At 35.9% G+C, this 20,276-nt stretch overlaps 1 protein-coding gene across 1 annotated transcript in view; it reads right to left on the minus strand.

Annotated features, from left to right (window-relative positions):
• Nucleotides 1–3,569: 3,569 nt before the first annotated feature.
• LOC120173900 (sphingoid long-chain bases kinase 1-like) overlaps nt 3,570–20,276 on the minus strand; it is a 36,931-nt gene continuing 20,224 nt past the window's right edge. Inside the window, exons 5-8 of the mRNA XM_039180939.1 lie at nt 6,454–6,600; nt 5,992–6,091; nt 4,244–5,163; nt 3,570–3,956 (exon numbers count right to left, since the gene is read on the minus strand). Of these exons, the coding sequence (XP_039036870.1) occupies nt 3,807–3,956; nt 4,244–5,163; nt 5,992–6,091; nt 6,454–6,600 (1,317 nt within the window). The 3' untranslated portion in view covers nt 3,570–3,806. The remainder of the gene's footprint in view (nt 3,957–4,243; nt 5,164–5,991; nt 6,092–6,453; nt 6,601–20,276) is intronic.

Here is a 20,276-nt window from a genome sequence, read left to right on the forward strand (position 1 = left end):
CTTACAAACTCATAATTAGAGGTGGGTATATGGGCTAAGCCCGCGAGCTACCCGTTTAACGGGCGTCCCGTGCGGGTTTTGGACATAAAAAACTGAAGATCGTTTAAATTGTGGGCTTTTTAGCCCGGATCGTTAAATCCGCGGGCTTAATGGGTATAACTGCGGGTAGCCCGCGAAGCCCGCAATAGCCTGCTCAATTTAAAATTTATAAAATTTTAGAGAAAATAAACTTAAAGAATTTTATAGAAAAAGAAAATAAATTACCTATAAATATGATGTTACTTATAACCATTGTAGTTCTTAAATTTATTAGGGTATTTGTCATAATTCTACCGTTGCTTGATAATTTTTTTTTTCATTTACAATGTATCAAATTATTCTTCATTTTAAAAAGTAAAAGTTAAAAGATTTATATAGTATTTTAGTCTTATAAAATTTACAATTGAAAACATACTTTTCAACTTTTAAAGGCTTTTACAAAAGAAAAATTGTTAGATTTGTATAATGTTTGACTTTGTTGAATTTTTCTGTTTAAATTTCTGCTTGCAGACACTTCTGTGTCTTCATATTATAGCCTTAAATAATCGTTTTTTTATAAAAGTATAACATGGTTATTGTTTTATTTGTTTTTCAATTTGGTGATATAAGTGAATATTGTTTTTTTTAAATTTAAGTTTAAGTAATTATATCGTTATATATATATATATATTAATGATTAAAAAATTAAAAAAATATTATTTTATAATAATTTTAAACTATTTAAAATAAAATTTAAATATTATTTATTATTTTGACGGTGCTACCTTCCTTTTTAAGTTACTGAATCATTTTTAAAGGTGTAACAAGTTAGAACATTATTTTTTATTGCATTTAATGCATTTAAAATTGTTTTTATTTAACGGGCCGCGGGTAAGCCTGTTTAACCCGCGGGTTAAACAGATGAAACGGATGGGCCGCGGACCTTAAAATTCAAAACAGTTTATGATTGCGAGCTTTTTAAACCGCACCGTTTAAGCCCGCACTGTCAAAACCCGCGGACTATTATGTTGACATATTGTCATAAAGTAATTTTATAATATTATTGGAAAAAACAAAAAAATGAAAAGTTATCACTCATATTTTTATTATTTTTTAATTATGGATGATTAAACTGAAATCAAAATTTAACATTAGATATAATTTTTTTAAAAAAATCAATTGAGATATCAAAACGGAATAATTCGTTAACTAAACAAGTAGATTTAGAAAACGGGGCCAAGTTTGATTTCTCATGCGTGAACTCAAATGCTTTCTTTGTGTATTCTGATTTGTCCTCCACCAAATGAGCAGCTGCCGTGGAGTATAATCAAAATTAAAGTATTATATATATAACTGAATTAAAATTAAATAACAAAATTAATATTTAACATTATATATGGAACCAAAATTGAGATGATATTTGTCCTAGTGAAATTTCACATTGATTGTAGCGCACTGCCAGCAATGAAAAATTGAATTATAAAACAGAATCTTGGACTAGGCCTACATTTTAAGGACTAGAGTAATTATTTGCACCCTTTAAATTTTCAAAATGAAGCATCAACCACTTCAACATTGATTAAGGTATCAAAGGCAAATCATGATTGCCACCACTATCAAAAGTTTTAGGTTTTATAAAGGAGATTAAGATGAAGATTAGACAGGTTCAGCAAACAGTTTATTTGATTTGCTCCAAATGAATTTAGATTGTCGGAACACAAGTCTCCAACTTTTGCACATAAATAGCAGTCACTTCTTTACAATTTGTCTCCCTCTAGAAATATTTTCTATAAGATGAGCACGCATATTAATAATATAAATATGAATAGAATCTTAGGGTGGGTACAAATAATAAAATAACGAAATTTACCTTTAAGGATACAAACTACATTAGTCACTTACACACTCACCAATCAATTCACTACCAAAACAAGTTCACGGGAATCATTTGTGATTTAGTGTTTTGAAAATAGTACCACTACGATATTTTGTTGATATAACATTTTTATGTGTTTTTGTTGACCTGATATGTACCAGAGATATGGAACATAAGATACAAAGACAAAATTATGTTGCGGCTCTAGCACCTGTAAAATTTTTATATTAGATAAATTTTAGTCTAATAGTACATTGGTTCATGTAAAAATAAGTATTCAAATTAAAAAAAGTACAAAACTTCATCAAATATTTTATCAAGTAGAGCTGAATTAAAAAAATAATCTCATATTCTCAATTTTTTTAGGTCATTGTAAATTTATATATATCAGAGAAACTAGACATCGTCTTCTGAGTTTTGAGTTTAAATATCTAATAAACTATTGTGTTCTTCTTAAAAATTTTAATATTTCGACCTCTTTTAATATTTAATCCTAGCTCCGTTCCTGATAAATTTAGAAATTTCATGTTAGTAACATAGTGATTGTTATCAACTAATTGTTTCCATCCTGTAGGGGTCATTTTGACCCAAAAAAATTGAAACACTAAGGATTAAAGTGCTCCAAAAAAGGGGGGGCTAAATGATCATTCAAACTAAAGTTGGGGGCTTAATACCAATTATACCGTTCTTAAGTCAGCCTTTGCCCGACAGGGGAAGGAAACAATGCTGATTTCAAAGTCATAATCCTCGATTCGACTGCCGGAGACGGTTTTGCATTGCGGCAAGTGATGAAAGAACCAAAGGTGGCCGAAGAAGGAGCCAAAGATGCCTTACTCGGTAGTCATCTTTTACCAACAAACGCCTTCTTTCATTTGCTTTGGCTTGCGGTATCTCCGACAGGTACCACTTGTCGAAAACGATTTTTCCCCCTCAAACGGCTGAATCCAAGCTGGCTGTATGGAGACTTCTTGTCACCGATCTTTACTGCTTTATATCGTATTGGACAGGACCTTCAATGTCAGTTCTCTTGTATTTGTTCTACAATTTCAGCCGGTGGATTTCTTCAGATTTCTCAATTGGAATATGGAAATCTTAAATCAAATAACTTTGGTATAGTTGTAATAGATTTTTTTGTCCTCTAAAATCCGACTAATTGGCCTCTAATTTTGGTAGCGTTGTACTTGATATTTCACTAACTCCAAACCCATTCAATGACCTCAAGGATTAAAATAAAATGCTATTCGGTCTAGGGTTTAAACAACTCCGTCTACAAGATGTATATTCATTAAGAAAGATGAACATATACATATTCATTACGAAAGGAGAACATATACTATCTTGTGATTAAATCAATAAATATATATCCCGTAGAACACAATCAAATCCCCGCACCAATAACCAATCAGCCAGATGGGAAAAATTAGACCTAATCTCCAACACAGTCTAAACTAGGATCCGACCAAACCACTTTAGCACAAAATAATAATAATAATCCGACGGATATAACATGAACAAATAAAAAAATAAGCTTCAAAATCGTAAACAGATATCAAGGTCATTTACTGTAAGCAAAATCATCATACACATGCACCATCTATAAAAGAACTTGTGCAAACGATTTGATCTATAAAAGAAGGATAAATTTTCATACATTAAGAATCTTAGAGTCACACGGTCAAACAAGAGAAAAACGTATTTACCATGAGTAAAAAGTTAAATAAACATGCAAAAGATACATAAACCCAACAAAAATTTACAGGGATCCTCACTGTATGTATAATGGCGCAAATGGGGAGGGATTAACATGTAAAATATATCACAAGACATTGTTTAGTATAAGGATACTCAATAGTAGAGAAGAGAGCATCGGCATCGACAAAAAGAAATTTTCAAAAAGCACATCTTTTAATCATTATACATGTCGTTCGGGGAAGCGACCAATTAGTCTGCACTGTTCCGGAAGCAAAGACGATACTACTTGTCCGTTGAGGGGGAAAAACTCACCGTCAATGCCACAACCATTATGTGTGTGTTTCCCAGCCTTAATCTTAACTGATTTCACCTGCGTTTCAGTGGAAGTTAAATCATGTGTCAATATTTATATGCATATTGGATTGGACCCAATTCACTGATCTAACATAGGAATCTGCATATTTATCCCAAAACAAATCAAAGAGCATGGGGAAACTATCCTTGTGTGAAAACAGTGCACATACAACAAAATGCATGGTCAAACCAGCAACAACTCTGCAGTGACAACTTTTACAACAATCTTGGGGCTCAACAATAAAGTTTATAGGTTTGAATTATGAGGCTGTTTGTTGACTAAAGGAAAAATGATGTTCATACCTTGACATATTCAACATATGGCAGTGAAACGTGTTTACCCATCTGTAGCAGCAAAAAAAATCTCATCATCCTCAGTCGCCCGGTCCTGTGAACTAAAAGCATATCCATGGTGTTGTCATCATGTGCAGCTCTTGGAGCAACCACCTGAGAACTCTGCACTGTTCTGCATGCATGGTTGCACACAATGATGCTAAGAAATGGTCCCTTGGTCACAACCCATTTATCTTCAAGTCTTGGAACAACTTCCTTGTTTATTCCTGACTCAGCATCTAATGGCCCTGGTAACGCAATCAGATTTTCCACATCCCAATTAGCCTCGTTGTACCACTTTGGTTCAGCATCCCAAATTGGACCAGGATCAGACAATGTCGAAGATATATCCTCTCTATCATTTGTTGCAGCATTACCCCAAGAACATCTCGAAGGATCATGTGCTGCAGTCAATCCACTCCATCCTTTATCTGTCCTTGATTTAGATCTGGTCCTTGGCCAGTTTAGAGTCGATGAGAGTGGTAACTGAGGATGAATAACTTCTGGCTCAGCTGTTACATTTCTTTTTCCAGATGATAGCCGTTTAGTCTTAGGATCAAGGCATCGTACAAACTCAGATGGTTCGGAGCTGGCATGAATGCTACTACAAGTGTCTATCTCACCTCCAGACATTCGGCTTGGAGTCATTACTGAATCAATACTAGATAAACTCGAGGCCCTAGGAATGCCTTCTTTGTTTGACCTCCTCATAATGTCTGTGTACAGGTCTGACATGTCAACTACTTCTTGACCTTCTCGATCCTCTTTTTCTGCAGGAAGGTACTCCACTTCATAGTTGTACTTTGGCAAACACAAAAACTTGAAGAACCCAGCAACAAAATATCGTAGAGGACCAAATTGCTTCTGATATTTCTCAGAAAGTTTTAACACTGAAAGTCATGAGAGAAACAGACGATCAAAATTCCCAAATTAAGAGACCATAAAAGATGAGGACATCATTTTATGCACACATCACTTACACTGTATATGCTAATAAAGGATTTCACTCATTCTATACACAGAAAATCATGTATGTATTCTTTGAGTCTAATTTTCCTCTACTGTTGTTAACAATAAAGATCAAAGCCAAATAGTCACTAGAATACAAATTCAGTGTAAACAGAAACATCTGAACACGAGTATATAAAAATGAAATTATTCTAAAATTGAAATTATTCTAGTTCAGGATTAAGATAAAAGTAAAGGCGTACAAAAGGTACTCAACCTTAAATAGGCAATTTAATACCAAAATATTCCACCAAAATCTGCAAATGATAAAAGATGGCTCATCTAGGAATAATTCTGATATGTGATTTCCATTATAGACACATTTATTACTTATGATGAAGGGAGAACAAACAAGGATGGGTACAGAAATAGCTTTTTCATTACAGTGAGGGAATAAGAAACAAGTGAGAACGAAAAGCAGTCACAATTGTTGCATGATAGCAACATGTGTGAGGATGAATGCTCAAGTCACTCTAAAAGGATAATCATGGTCAACAAGTGTAACTCGCACTCGAAACTTAGGCATCATAGTAAGTATTAATTTGACCGCATGCTGAAATGGTGATGCATGTTAGACTGAAGCATCAAAAAAGCAAGCGTAGACCACATTTAGGGGAAAAAAAGAAATATTTGTAAGAACAGAACAGAGGTTGATTAAATAAGGAACCAGCAGACTTGTATCAGCCAGGGGGATCAGGTCCAGTACATACCATCACTGACAAAACCATAATAGGAGACCGTCATTCCAAAGTGAATAATACCAGTCTGAATCCACTCAACAGCAAAAACATCTGTAGCTGTAAGACCTCCCTGAAACATATAAGGGAGAACCATAATTGTAGGCAACAAAAAGATTACTAGGCATTTAATGTATCCATAACAAGAAGCATGTGTTGTTCTTAAATCTTAACTCCTTATCTCCATGGTTATTGAAAAAAAGTTTCCACAAACAGAAATGCTATAGCATGAGATATTTCTCCCAAACTTTGCATAGCAACGTGTTAGGGTCATTAAGGTGTTATTACGCAATTTCAGACCCATGTTTCAAAAGGGTTTTGAAAATCAATCTATAAAGGAAGAAACAAAACAACCAGAAAGTAAAGCAAATATCATCTTGAATTTCCTAAGCAAGTTAAAGCAAATATCATCTTGAATTTCCTAAGCAGGTTTACCTTCACAATAGAAAGCGCAGCAGAGACTGGATCTCTAACTCCAAGAACAGCCCAAACCAGTGAATTATCTGAACCTGCTGGTATAATTCCAATGGGTATAGAAATTCCTTCTTTCTGATTGTCTCTACTAAGCAGGCCATGCAGAACCTACAAATTTAATAGGATGAAGTAGTTGATGATAGAACTGAAATACCAGCAGATTACCTAAAAGAACACAACCCCGTCCAAAGGATGGTGAAGCTTTACATTCTATTACAATGCTTTCCAAAAAGCCACGAGTCCCTAAACAGTATCGTAAAACCCTCAAACCAATCCCCCAGAATGAATATAGAAAATCCAATGGTTTATGCTATATTAACAATGAACTGATCTCAGGGCTTATAATAAACTAAATAGCAGAATTCTGTATACTGAGGTCTCCATTCAAGCTGGTGGCACAATTTTGTACTAAGTTTCAAGGTGATTTCTTGTAACTATTACAGAAGCTTGAGCAAGGAAGATATTTGTTATTCAAAGAGATGCAAGATGCATTATAGAGCATTAAATGATCAAAAAGCACTAGCTTGTTCAAAAAAACTTCATATGAAAAGAATCTATTGTGTGAACTTAATATATTGAAAGCTGACTACTTGAATGAAACAACCATGGGGATCGTTAAATTTGACATGAGACATGGCAATGAAAATCGATATAATACACAATAGTAGAACATAAAATTCAATTTCACTCAATCATAAAAATCATAAAAGGGGGCCTTTTGAAAAAACATGAGTGAGAGAGTCAAAAACTTAGAGAGAGAAATAGTGAAAGGTCAGTCTTCTGTGGGGGAGAAATGGACGATTTTCGTTGATAATCTTAGTAAGAGGGTAACAAGAGGAGAATTAAGGGAAATATTTCAGCATTACGATCAAGTTGTGAGGATTTTCATTCCAAATTATACTCAGAAACCGAAATACACGAATTATACTTTCGCGTTTGTTCAGTTTGCAAGCGAGGAAGGGAGGAGGAGGGCTATCCAGTTTGTTAACGGAACTTGGATTAATGGGAAAAGAGTTTCAGTAGGGTTAGAAAAATATCAGAACAACAGAAATAGAGAAGCTACTGAAGGTAAGACTATGAGGGATGGGTCATTCCCAATTAGGGTGGAGAAAACAAATGGTGAGAATCATGTTGGATCTTCGAGAAACTTGAGGGATAGTAGATCATACAAGGAGGTGGTGGAAACGACCAATCGAGAGGTTAGCGAACATGTTAATAAGGAAGATGGACAAAGGTCAGTGAAGGCTGCAAATGGATTAAGGAATGTCTAGGAGTTGCATATCCCTTCGGAGGATTCGAACTGGGTGAAAAGGTCCTTAACAGGGGTAATCAGGCATTCCTTCGAGCAGGAATTTGTTCAGAAAGCCTTGGTGACTGAAGGAATTCTGGTAAAAATAGCGAGATGGGGCTACGCATGGAATGCCTGTGTTGTAACATTTAAATCGATTGAAGAGTACTCTGATATATGGGAAAGAAAACAGGAGGAGTTGTTTTATTGGTTTGACTGGTTAGAGCCATTGTTGAATGAGGAGGGAGTTCCATTGGCGTTTTGTCTTGTAGAATTAATAGGATTACCGTTATTATGCTGGAATGGGGAGTTCTTGGAGAAACTTGTTCAGAAATGGGGAAAGTTCATCGGCATCATGGATTCTTCAAAGAAGAGGTCAGACTTATCATCGGCAAGAGTTCTGATCAGGGTCGCTAGTTCGTTTGATGTCCCTGAATCGGTCACAATAGGGTCTTACAACAGATCATACAAAGTCAAAGCCATATTGGGATCGGTAGTTTCAAAATCGGTACAGTGAAAATGAGTTTTCCGAGAAAGAGGGTGGCCGCCGTCTGACTTTGGATCAAGTTGGAAATCACAAGTTGCCTGACGACTCTATGCTGAAGGTAAACAAATGCCTTGATCAGGAACAGAGAAGTAGGTTGGAAAATGGGGATATGGAGCAGGTTATACCTAAAAGTCAAACAAGGATATCTCAAATTTTGGGATGTCATATTTTCTTGGAAAAGGAAAATATCCTTTAGGGGATCACGTGGGACTTGGTTTGAGGGAAGAATTGGGCCTTGATTCTCAAGCCCAAGAAGATGAAAATTTGATTTCTGAATCAAGTATGAAGAATTGGTGTCCTTCAGGGCCTGCGTTTAATATAAAATGGATAGATGAAGGGTCCAAAGGCATATTTATTAATATTTTAAACAGGAAACAGAATAAGCCTAACCATGAAGTGCGAACGGATGTAGTGGTCTGGGATAAAGAAGTTAGGATTGCTGAAGGAGTTGAGGAGGAAAAGGAAGATGTATCAGTTCAATATGCTGAAACTCAGTCACTGGATTTAATTAAAGGAACGCTTTCTAATGGTCTAAGGAGTTGGAGTCTGTTGGATCATCTGTCGAGAAGTTTGTTTATTAGGAGTGTTCCGGTGGGAAGATGGAATAGAGGAACATGTAATAGAGTTTATGGAAGATCAAAAGAAAGAAAATTCTGGTATAATCCCAATACAGAAGAAGAGCTGTTGCGACCAGCTGAGTTGCAGGACCAAAATTTAAATGTTTCTAATCCTATTTTGAGCACTCAATCATTCCCAATTATAGCGGAGAAAGGTATAATTAGCGATGATGAGGAAGGTGGTTCTCTTCGAAATGCAGTAGGGGACATGGATCAGCATTCAGGGAGTTTAGAAGTGCCACGATTAGGTTGTCAGTCTCGAGCTGGGAAAGGGAGAGAGGGTAGGAGAAAAGGAAGGATTTTGACTAGGGAAGCTTTGGATATGGCTAGCGTACCTACAGTTACTTCTCCATCTTTTTCGATATTTTTGGAAGAAGCAGTGGCTACGTGGGAGGTTAGTAGGATACTGGGGATTTCTTTCAAAGAAGGCAAGAAGGCATTTTTAGATAAAATTATGGATCTTGAAGAGGGGTTGGGGGTTAGTAGAAGTGTTGAAATAATTGGAATATGTTTTTGTGATCATTTGATCAGAGGCTTTTGGGTTATTTGTTATCTTTATGAGGAACATTAACATTATTTCGTGGAACATAAGGGGTTTGGGGAAGAATGAAAAATCAAGAGTTGTAGCTAATTTGGTCAAGAAGAACAAGCCGAATATTCTACTTATTCAGGAAACAAAGCTCGAAAACTATTCTAAGGCTCTTAAGAGAAGGATAAGGGGGAGTTTTCTTGAGGGATGCATTTTTCCCCAGCTGTCGGGTCTGCAGGGGGTCTACTGGTAATGTGGAATGAGAATGATTTTAAAATGTCCAATAGCTATCTAAGTGGCCAGATTATTGCAATATTTGGGAAGTTTAAGAATTTTGATGAAAAATATGTCATTATGAATTTGTATGGTCCCTCCATTGAATCTGAAAAGGAAGAATTTTACAGGGAATTGTTGGAGTTTGTTTCAGCTCAAGTGAATCTACTTTGTATTGGGGGGGATTTCAATGTATCTTGATCCGGCAGAGAAGATGGGAAGGTCTCAAAACTGGCATTCTGTTGATATTTTTAGGAATTTTCTTCAGCAAACTAATTTAATTGATCTTCTGTTGGTCGGAGGAACCTTTACTTGGTGCAACAACAGGGAAGAATCAACTTGGTCAGACTAGATAGGTTCTTAATATCTGGAAATTTTTTGTCTTGCTTTCCGAATGTAGTTCAAAGACTGCTGTCTAGGTCCATATCATATCATAATTCGGTGTCTTTGGATGATTCGTCTGAAGATTGGGGGCCTAAACCCTTCCGATTTTATAATTATTTATTAGAGGAAGAAGACTTCGAGGATTTGGTTAAAGCTTCAATGGTGGATTTGATGAAGAGGAATAACAGGAGGGGTATATTCAGTATCTTACAGGGAACTAAAAAATCAATCAGAAACTGGTCAAGCAGGAAATTTAATGGGATTTCAGAGTCTATTGTAACCTTGGAAGAACAAATTAATGAGTTGGAATTAAAGGCACAAGGTAGTAATCTTTCTTCTCAGGAGTGGGATCAGGTGAAGCAGTTTAGATCGAATCTCTGGAGGCTGTACAGGATTGAAGAAAGTATTTGGTTTCAAAGAGCAAGAACGAGATGGATTAAAGGAGGGGACAGAAACACCAGATTTTTTCACCTCTGCGCTCTGAATAGAAGTAGGAGAAATGCAATTACAAGTCTGAAGATTAATGGGACTGTTGTTTAGATCCGTTCTTGATTAAGACCCACATTTCGAATTTTTTTCAAGACAACGTTTATTTCCATTTCTACAATGGAAGTGGAGGATTTATTGCTGGATTTTTCTAAACTGTCTGGGTACCAGTCTACAAAACTAGAGGAGCAGTTTTCTGAACAGGAAGTTTGGCAAGCTATAGCAACCTCAGACAGTTCTAAATCTCCTAGTCCTGATGGTTTCACAATGGGTTTCTTTAAGAAATGCTGGCCAAATTTAAATGAGCATGTATTGAAATTTTTTAATGATTTTTACTTTGTAAGAAAGTGGAAGCATGGAGTAAATCACTCCTTTATTACTCTAATTCCAAAGATTTTAATTCCAGAAAAGGTTAAAGACTATTGTCCAATTAGCCTTGTAGGAAGTTTGTATAAGATACTATCAAAAGTCTTATCCAAGAGACTAAGCGGTTGTGTTGGTGACTTTATCATCCCTTTCCAGTTTGCTTTTATACCAGTGAGGCAATTGTTGGACTGTGCCTTTATTGCAAATGAAGGGATCGATTATTGGAGAAAACAAGGACTACAAGGGGTTTTTTTTAAAGTTGACTTTCGTAGAGCGTACGACTCTGTTGAATGGCCAATATTAAACAGAGCAATGAAGGAGATGGGTTTTGGTACTAGATGGTGTTCGTGGATCTCACAGTGTCTCTCTTCTGCTTCAATTTCGGTTATTGTGAATGGGTCTCCCTCAGAAGAGTTTCCAATGGCTAAGGGACTTAGACAAGGTTGTAGTCTCTCTCCCCTTCTTTTTAATATAGTTGGTGAGTTGTTGCATTTTATGCTCGATAAAGCAGTTGAGAAAGGTCTTTTTCAAGGTTTTTTTATTGGGAATTCTGAAGATTCCTTCCGATTATCTCATCTTCAGTTTGCTGATGATCTCATCATTTTTTTCCAAGCTTCACTTACTTAGATTAAAAATGTGAAAAGAGTGTTGAAGATTTTCAGTATTATGGCGGGGTCGCATCTAAACTTGAAGAAGAATAAACTTTTTGGTGTTAACATTGATGAGGATATCTTATCAAATTGGGTATTGGAAGTGGGTTGTTCTGTTGATCGCGTTCCCACAAATTACTTGGGACTTCCAATCGGTGCTAAGATGAATTCTGAAGGCTTATGGGATCCAGTCTTTAAAAATTTTAACTCCAAACTAGCTGGGTGGAAAGCCTCTTATCTTTCGTTGGCTGGCAGGACAGTTTTGTAGAAGTCTGTGTTATCTTCCCTACCAATTTGTTTCCTATCATTCTTTAAAATGCCTTGCATAGTTAGGAAGAAATTAAATTCTTTAATGGCCAGTTTTTTATGGGATGACAGTGCGGAAAAAAGGAAGATTCACTGGGTTAGTTAGAGTATTGTTTGTAAATCTTTGAACAGCTGTGGCCTTGGGGTTCTTGACTTGAATCTTTCTAATCGAGCATTGTTGGGAAAATGGGTGTGGAAGTTTGCAAACGAAAAGAATTCCCTATGGAAAAGAGTTTTATGTAGAAAGCAAAAGGTTAGGTGCAATACTATGTCTATTAGTAAGGTCATCTCTCCAAAATCTTCTTGGAATTTGAGAAGTATTGCTAATAATTTTTTGAGGAATGATTCTGAGGGAGAGTGTCTCAGATCTTTTTCGAAGTTACAAGTAGGAAATGGAAAGTCCATATCATTTTGGATTGATCCATGGGTGGATGAGGTTCCTCTAAAAAATCTTTTCCCTAGAATTTTTGCACTCTCTACTAACAAATGGGGTAAGTTTGCTAAATTTGGAAGTTTTGAGTTGAATGGTTGGGTATGGAACATTCTTACTAGGAGAAATTTGTCGGATTGGGAATTGGATCAATGGATGGATTTGATGGTGAAGTTAAAGGATATAAAACTCACTGATTCGGTTGAAGACTTTCTCTCTTAGTCTGCAAGTGGTGATGGGTTATTATCAGTAAAATCGTGTAGGAAAGCTCTTGGAGGGGAAGATGGGGGTAATGATTTATGGTCAAAAGGGGTGTGGTTGGGTTTGTCACCGCCTCGTGTTGAAGTTTTTCTTTGGCAGTTAGCTCATCAGAAAGTTGCAGTTAAAGTGGAGTTAGCGAGAAGAGGAATGTCTTTAGAAGAAGATATCCTCTGTCTATTTTGCAAGGAACATGAGGAATCAGTGCAACACTTGTTTATTACGTGTTTTGTAGTGTGGGAATTATGGAATAGAGTGGTTAGATTCTGGGATTTAACTATAGTGTTACCACAAGACCATGCTTCTTTACTTATCTCGTGGGGGAATTTGAGGGTGAATTCATTGATTTGGAAGTTTATCCGGGAGTTGTTTTTTGGTCTATTTGGAAAACAAGGAATGTGATTGTGTTTGAAGGATTAAACCTTGATAGGCTGTCTCTCTTTTTCCTCGTGAGATTTAGGCTATCCAAATGGTTCCTAGCTAAGTATCCTAAATTTCATATACAAGAGGATCTGCTTATTGGGGATCCATCACTTGCTGATGGTATTTCTGTTCCTAAACCTAAGGATTATTCTATGATTTGCTGGCTCCCTCCCCCTGTTGATTTCTTGAAGATGAATGTTGATGGAGCTGTGAGGTTAAATGACTAGGCTGGAGGTATTGGAGGCATTTTAAGAGACTGGAATAGTTGTACTTTCTGACTTTTTCAAAGAATATTAGCCAAGGTCCTCCACTAGTTGCTGAATTAAAGGCTATTAAAAGAGGCATTGAAATTTTTTTGGCATCACGTTGGTCTGCTGTCAGTAGGTTGTTGTTGAGAGCGATTGCAAGTCAGCTGTGGAGTGGATCCATTCCCCTCTTTGGCTCCAGTTTTCATATTGCCTTTAGTTAAAGAAATTTTGTTGATCATTTTTGAAAAGGTGGTGTTAATTAGGTTGATTCCAAGGGCTTGTAATGGGGAGGCAGATAGTTTAGCAAAGAAGGGGATGTTGATTATATGATTTTAGTTGTATGTTTCATTTTATGGTCAGTAGGATTTTGAAGTAGGTGAAGTTATTAAGTCTTATGTAATCTCTTCGGATGTAATTGTTAAGGCTTTTGTAATTCTGGTTAAGTAATAAAATGAGGCACTCTTTTCCTCCCTCCACTACTTGATCCTTTATGTTAGGAAAGGGTTATCTATGAGGGAGGTTTTTAATGAGGTCTCCTATTTCTATAAAAAAAATAAAAACCATAAAAGAACCCTATGTAGTCAATCCATATTGCTGGGACAAGGATGACAAATAACTAACTAACAATTTCAAAAATTGTTCATGTTTAAGGAGTAACACATTTCCAAATTTTGGTTGAAAGATCAAAATATGTAAAACTATGTACCACATTAAGTGATTGGTAAAAACTTCAGTGGATAAAGGTACAACCTAAATTGAGAATCAACCCTCTACAATTCAGAGGACAAGTGGTTATACCAAACAAGACCTTTGTTACCATATTAATTTAAAAACCAAATAAGATGTTACAATATTAGAAACCATTCTGGAAGATGCAAGCATAGAAAACAGTGCAATATTCTTCCCTTTAAGGGGTGAAATTAGATTAATTCCATGTTTTTGACTCTGTTGATAAAGAGTAATTACCATAGTGGAGAAGAAAAAAACTTTTTATATTATTGATCGGTGAAAGTACATCTTGCCTTTTTATAGGAAAAGTTAGGAGTAAGTATTCTATTAGAAATAAACTACTTAGTAGTTATCCTTATCTATTTAACTTTCTAAGAGTTAGTATTATATTAAATTACTAACTAACAAGACTTATCGCAACCTACCTCCTCCACAAGTTGGGGAGTAAATGTTGAAAAGACCCAATTTGGATGTAATCTCATTAAAGGTAATTCTTGGAAGTGCTTTGGTGAGAATATATGCTAATCGATTCTTCGTTCAAACATAATTGAGCTTCATCGATCCACCATTCACCTTTTCAGAGATGAAATGTATGTCAATCTCCACATGCTTTGTTCGGTCATGATAAACTGGATTATTTGCAATACTTATTACAGATTTACTGTCACTTTGAAGTTCAAACCATTTGTTGGCACATAACCCCAGCTCAGTTAACATTCTTTGAAGCCAACTTCCTTCGCAAATTCCAAGTGTCATTGCTCTAAATTCTGCTTCTACACTACTTCGAGACAACACTTCCTATTTTTTACTTCTCCAAGTAAACAGATTTCCCCAAACAAATGAACAATAACCAGTTATAGATCTTCTATCCGTTAATTCACCTGCCCAGCTTGAATCCGAAAAAATTCTTATTGTTCTATCATCACTCTTTCTAAAAATTAATCCATGTCCTGGTGTCATTTTCAAGTATCTTAGAATTCTATTCATAACCTCTAAATGTTATTCTCTCGGATCATTCATATATTGACTCACTATACTAACAGGGAACGCAATATTAGGTCTACTAAGTGATAAATAAATTAGTTTACCTACTAGCTTTTAATATTGTTCTTTTTTTTATAAGAATTCAGGCCTCGTTAAAAACCCCCATCTTGATTAATGGATCTTGTAGGAAAGCTCCTTAATCACGGAAAGAGGAAAAGAGTGCCTTATGATTTTATTGAACCATAAAATTACATATGATACAACCATTAATACCCCCAACAGAACCACAAAACTCTAAACACCCATAAAAAAGCCAAACTAATAACACAGAATAAGCCAATTCCTTTTTAGCTAAGGCATCAGCCTCTAAATTGGTTGTCCTACTAACCCATCTAACACCAGCTTCTAAAACATTAAGCCTGTGAACAATATCTTTAATCAAAAAAGCATAAACATCAGAACTAAATCCACTTCTTAATCCAGTCTACAACCACCTTGCTATCGCTTTCGATAATCAGACGACCCTTCCTCTCTTGTAAATTCGCATAGAATATTAGACCCTTCTGAATAGCTTTTAATTCTATATAAGTTAGAGGACCCGAACCAGCATATTCCTTGAAAGAACTTAAATCAATCCCGATGAGTCCTTTAAAATACCTCCAATCCCACTTTTTTCAATCTCTTGTATTAGCAGCATCAACATTTAACTTTACAAATACGTTAGGCGGAGAAGACCAAGACAATATAGTTACAAGCCGATTAGAATTAAGATAGCACAAATCCCATAATGACGGATCTGAAATAAGAGAATCCTTAGGAATAGAAACCTTTTGTTCTTAGCAAGGAACCGAGAAGCTAGTCTAAACCTTGCTAGGAAAAAAAACTCAGCCAAATCTAACTTTCCCTCTTCAAACACAATATGATTCCTGACTTTCCAAGTTGTCCAAAGGAATGCCCCAGGAATAAAAGACCAAATTGTAGAGGTAGACTTCAAATTCACCCAAGCTAGTAGGAATTTTTTAGCATTGACATGAAAAACAACTTAATCTTCCAAAAATTCAGAAATTTGTTCCAAATCGTCCACACCACCGAACAAGTGAAAAACAAGTGTGTGGGAGACTCCTCCTCCCTCTTGCAAAGAGGGCACATAATGTCTTCAATTCCTTGAATTCCCTTTTAACCAGTTATCCTAACAACCAACTTCCCTAACACCACATGCCACATAAATGATTCCACTCTAGACGGAATCTGACCCTCCAAATAATCTTCTTCCAAAAATTTACCTCTTCCGAACCCAAAGTAATGGATGAACAAATCTTAATGCCAGATTTAAAAGTATACACTTTATCCCCTGTACCTTTCCAAATAACCCCATCAGAAAATTCCATAGATAGAGAAACAGAGGAAATAACGTTCATCAAATTGACCCACTGCTCTACTTCCCAGTCATTTAAATTTCTTCTAAACTGCATATCCAACTCCATCCCGATGAGCTGTAATTCCCAAATTCAAACAATTTGCCCATTCTGTTCGTGAAAATGGAAAATAAACATGAGAAAAATGATTAGAAGAGGAAAATCCAATGCCCAATTGTCCTGCCAGAACCTTATCAATTTACCATCTCCAACTCGAAGGAGTACAAACTTCTAAATTTGGAGCCAATATTATCCTCTTTAAAATGATTCCTAACCACCGATCTCCAAATCCAAGATACTCTTTGAGGGACTTTTTGTCAAACATTAACCAATTTGGATCCATATTGTATTTAGAACAAATGAAATCCCTCCAAAAGACCCCCTTTCATTAGCATACCTCAAAGACCATTTTGCTAAAAGAGCTATATTCATGAAACTAAGATTTCGAACACCAAAACCTCCCTCGAATTTTGACTTGCACACATTTGCCAGTTAACCCAATGAATCTTTTTCCGCCTATTCCCCCCATAAGAAATTTGACATAATGGAGTTGAGAGATCTAAGAACCGAAGCTGGTATCTTAAATAAAGATAAATAATACGTAGGGAGTGAACATAGAACTGACTTTATTAAAACCAACCTTCCTGCTAATGACAGTGAAGAAGCCTTTCATCCAGCTAATTTATTAGAAAAATTATTAACCACAGGACTCCAAAGTACTGCAGAATTTCTAGTAGCTCCCAAAGGAAGTCTTAAATAATCAGAGGAAAAACTGCCCATAGAACATCCTATAGAATTAGCCCACTATTGAACTTATTCTTCATTCAAATTCACACCAAACAGTTTACTGCAAACCAGAAATCACTTGAAACACTCAAAGCACCCTTTTCACATTAAAATCTGCATCTTAGAAGCCCCACAAAATATAATTAGATCATCCGCGAACTGTAGATGGGATAATTTGAAAGCACCCGCATCCCTGCCTAAAATCAATCCAGAAAACAGTCCCTGTGCCACAACCTTTAAAATTAGTATATTAAGAAGTTCTCCAACAAAGTTAAACAACAGAGGTGATAATGAGCACCCATGTCTAAGTCCTTTAGCCATTGGGAATTCCTCAGTAGGAACTCCATTCACTAAAACAGAAACTGAAGCTGTGGTTACACATTTTTGATCCAACCTCTCCACCTAGAACCAAATCCCATTTTCTCCATTACTATAAACAAAATGTCCGAATCAACCGAATCATAAGCTTTCTTAAAACTCCTTGAAAACACAATCTTAAGACCATTTTTCCTCCAATAATCCACTCCTTCATTCGCAATTAAAGAACATCCAATATTTGTCTCCCTTGGGTGAAGGCAAATTAAGTATGGCCAATTAAGTCAGAAATACAACTCCTCAACCTCCTCGAAAGACACTTAGAGAGGATCTTATATAATCCACCAACTAAGCTAATTGGCCTATAATCATCAAGTTCACCACTGTTATAGACCTTAGGAATAAGAGTAATAAAAGTATGGTTGATGCCATGATCCCAATCTTTCCCTGAATAAAATTGGAAAAGAACTTCATAATATCTCCTTTAAGTACATTCTAATGTCTCTTGAAAAAACCCAAATTAAAACCATCTGGCACCGAGGTTTTATTGCTATTACAAGACTTTAAAGTATCCCAAATTTCCTCCTCAGTAAATTCTTTCTCCAAACTTATACTCTGCTGAATTGAAATTCTGGAAAAATCCAACCCAATATCTTTCACTTCTAAGGTTGATTTGTCATTAAAAGCCTTAAAGAAGTGATCTTTAATAGTGGCCTTTATAACATTAGGGTCTTGAATAACATTCCCCTGATCATAAGAGCATTCAAAGCATTTCTTTTCCTCCTAACTGAAACACATGTATGGAAGAATCTGGAATTTTGTCCCCATCTTCTACCCACTTGGATCTTGAATTCTGGAACCAAATCTGCTCCTCTATCTTAAGCAACTTCCATAACTCTGATCTTAACTCCTTTAACTCAACTGCTTTCTCATCATAAGTATTATCTTGCTACTGTTGAACCTCCACTTCTAATTTTTGAATCTTCAATTCTAATTCTGAAATTAAAGCTCATGGATACTTTTCTCTTCTCAGCCCAATTTTTAATGGCAGTTTTGATATTTTTCAGCATGTTGAAAATTCCAGCATTCCTCTGAATCTCTTTACAATCTTGAATTGAAGAGCTGACAAATCCTCAAATCTAGCTTCATCCATCAGATAATTAAACAGTTTTCCCCCCAATTAACACCTCCATTCTCAATTCTTACAGCATTGTGATCTGACAATGATCTTGACAACAACGATTGTGTTAAATCTAGAAAACGGCTATGAATTGGCTATCCACAAAAAATCTATCTAGCCTAACATAGGTTGGGGAATCTTGGTTATTACACCAAGTAAACCTACCCCCACTCAATGAAAATCAATTAAACTTGTATGGAGAAGAAATCGACTGAAAATTTCTATCGAATTCCTGTTTTGGGCTCTACCAATCTTCTCATCTTCATGTAAATAAACATTAAGGTCCCTCCAACACAAATAGGCTTAGAATTTCCTCTAATGAACGTGCTTAACTCTTCAAAAAAACTCTCTTTCTCCTCCTCAACCGAGGGGCCATATACATTGATGAATCTGCACCTTAAATTATTTGCACAAAACCTCCCCGAAATAGCAATAAACTTCTGGTTGTACACTGATTTTGTAACTCAAATACATTATCATCCCAACAAAATAGTAATCCCCCTGATGAACCAACCGATGGAGACTCAATAACCCCTTGCAAATTATTTAACCCATTCCTTCTCATAAAAGACCTTTGGATCTTCTCCACTTTCGCTTCCTACAACCAAAGAAATTGAGGATAGTAATTAGAAACTAGCCTCTGAACAACCCTTTTTTATCTCTTCTACCAATCCTCCAACATTCCATGTTATTATAGATAACTTAAACATCGACATAGAGTAATAAACCATCTAAACCCCCCACAAAATCCCCCTATTTTTCCATCCTCAAGCCTTTCTCCAAACTAATAATCTTATCCAAAAAGGCTTGTTGTCCTTGCTTAAATGAAATCCCCGACATCTTACTTATCTCCCAAGTAGCTAAAGCTTCTTCCAATAAATCTGAAAAGCCTGAAGAGGAAGCTGTTGAATTGCTCACTCTGCCTAAAGCTTCCCTTAACAAATGTCTTATAGCTCTTCTGATAAAAAAACCAGATTCAAAACAATGATATCACCCATTGACTGCCATCCTTCAACCACCCTATCCACACTCTTATCCCCTGACTCAATCCATCGTTAACATCCTCACTACCCTAAAATTCTAGATCCAGTGATAAACTATCCAGTTGAATACCTCTAGAATTCAAATTTTTCCAATCCCTGACGATTAATGCATTATCTTTCTCAGCTTAAAATTCAAGATACTCCCAAGTCAGTATTTTCTGCCCCTACACCTTTTGTAGACCCTTTTGTAACTTCTGATTTTCCTTTTCTCTAACGGTTCAGTTTTGGTACTTAATGAACTATCAGACTTATAAAACAGTCTACCCTTTAATTTACTTCCCGAGATATCAATGATAGGCTTTATCACCATTAACTCTGAATCCTTAGCTCGTAAACCAGTATATTCAATAATCTGAATCTAACATATTCCCCTCTTTTTCTCTACTGTAAATTCCTGACTTAGCCAAATCCTGATCCTGAACCATTTTCCCAAATTTATCAATTTTAATTCTTGGCCCACAGGAATAATCCTTATTCCATTAGGCCCATAAATCTCATCTTCTTCTGATTGGGCTACAGACCCATCA

The sequence above is a fragment of the Hibiscus syriacus genome, unplaced genomic scaffold (assembly GCF_006381635.1).
Source record: "Hibiscus syriacus cultivar Baekdansim isolate YM2019G1 unplaced genomic scaffold, ASM638163v2 tig00111990_pilon, whole genome shotgun sequence".
NCBI lineage: Eukaryota > Viridiplantae > Streptophyta > Magnoliopsida > Malvales > Malvaceae > Hibiscus > Hibiscus syriacus.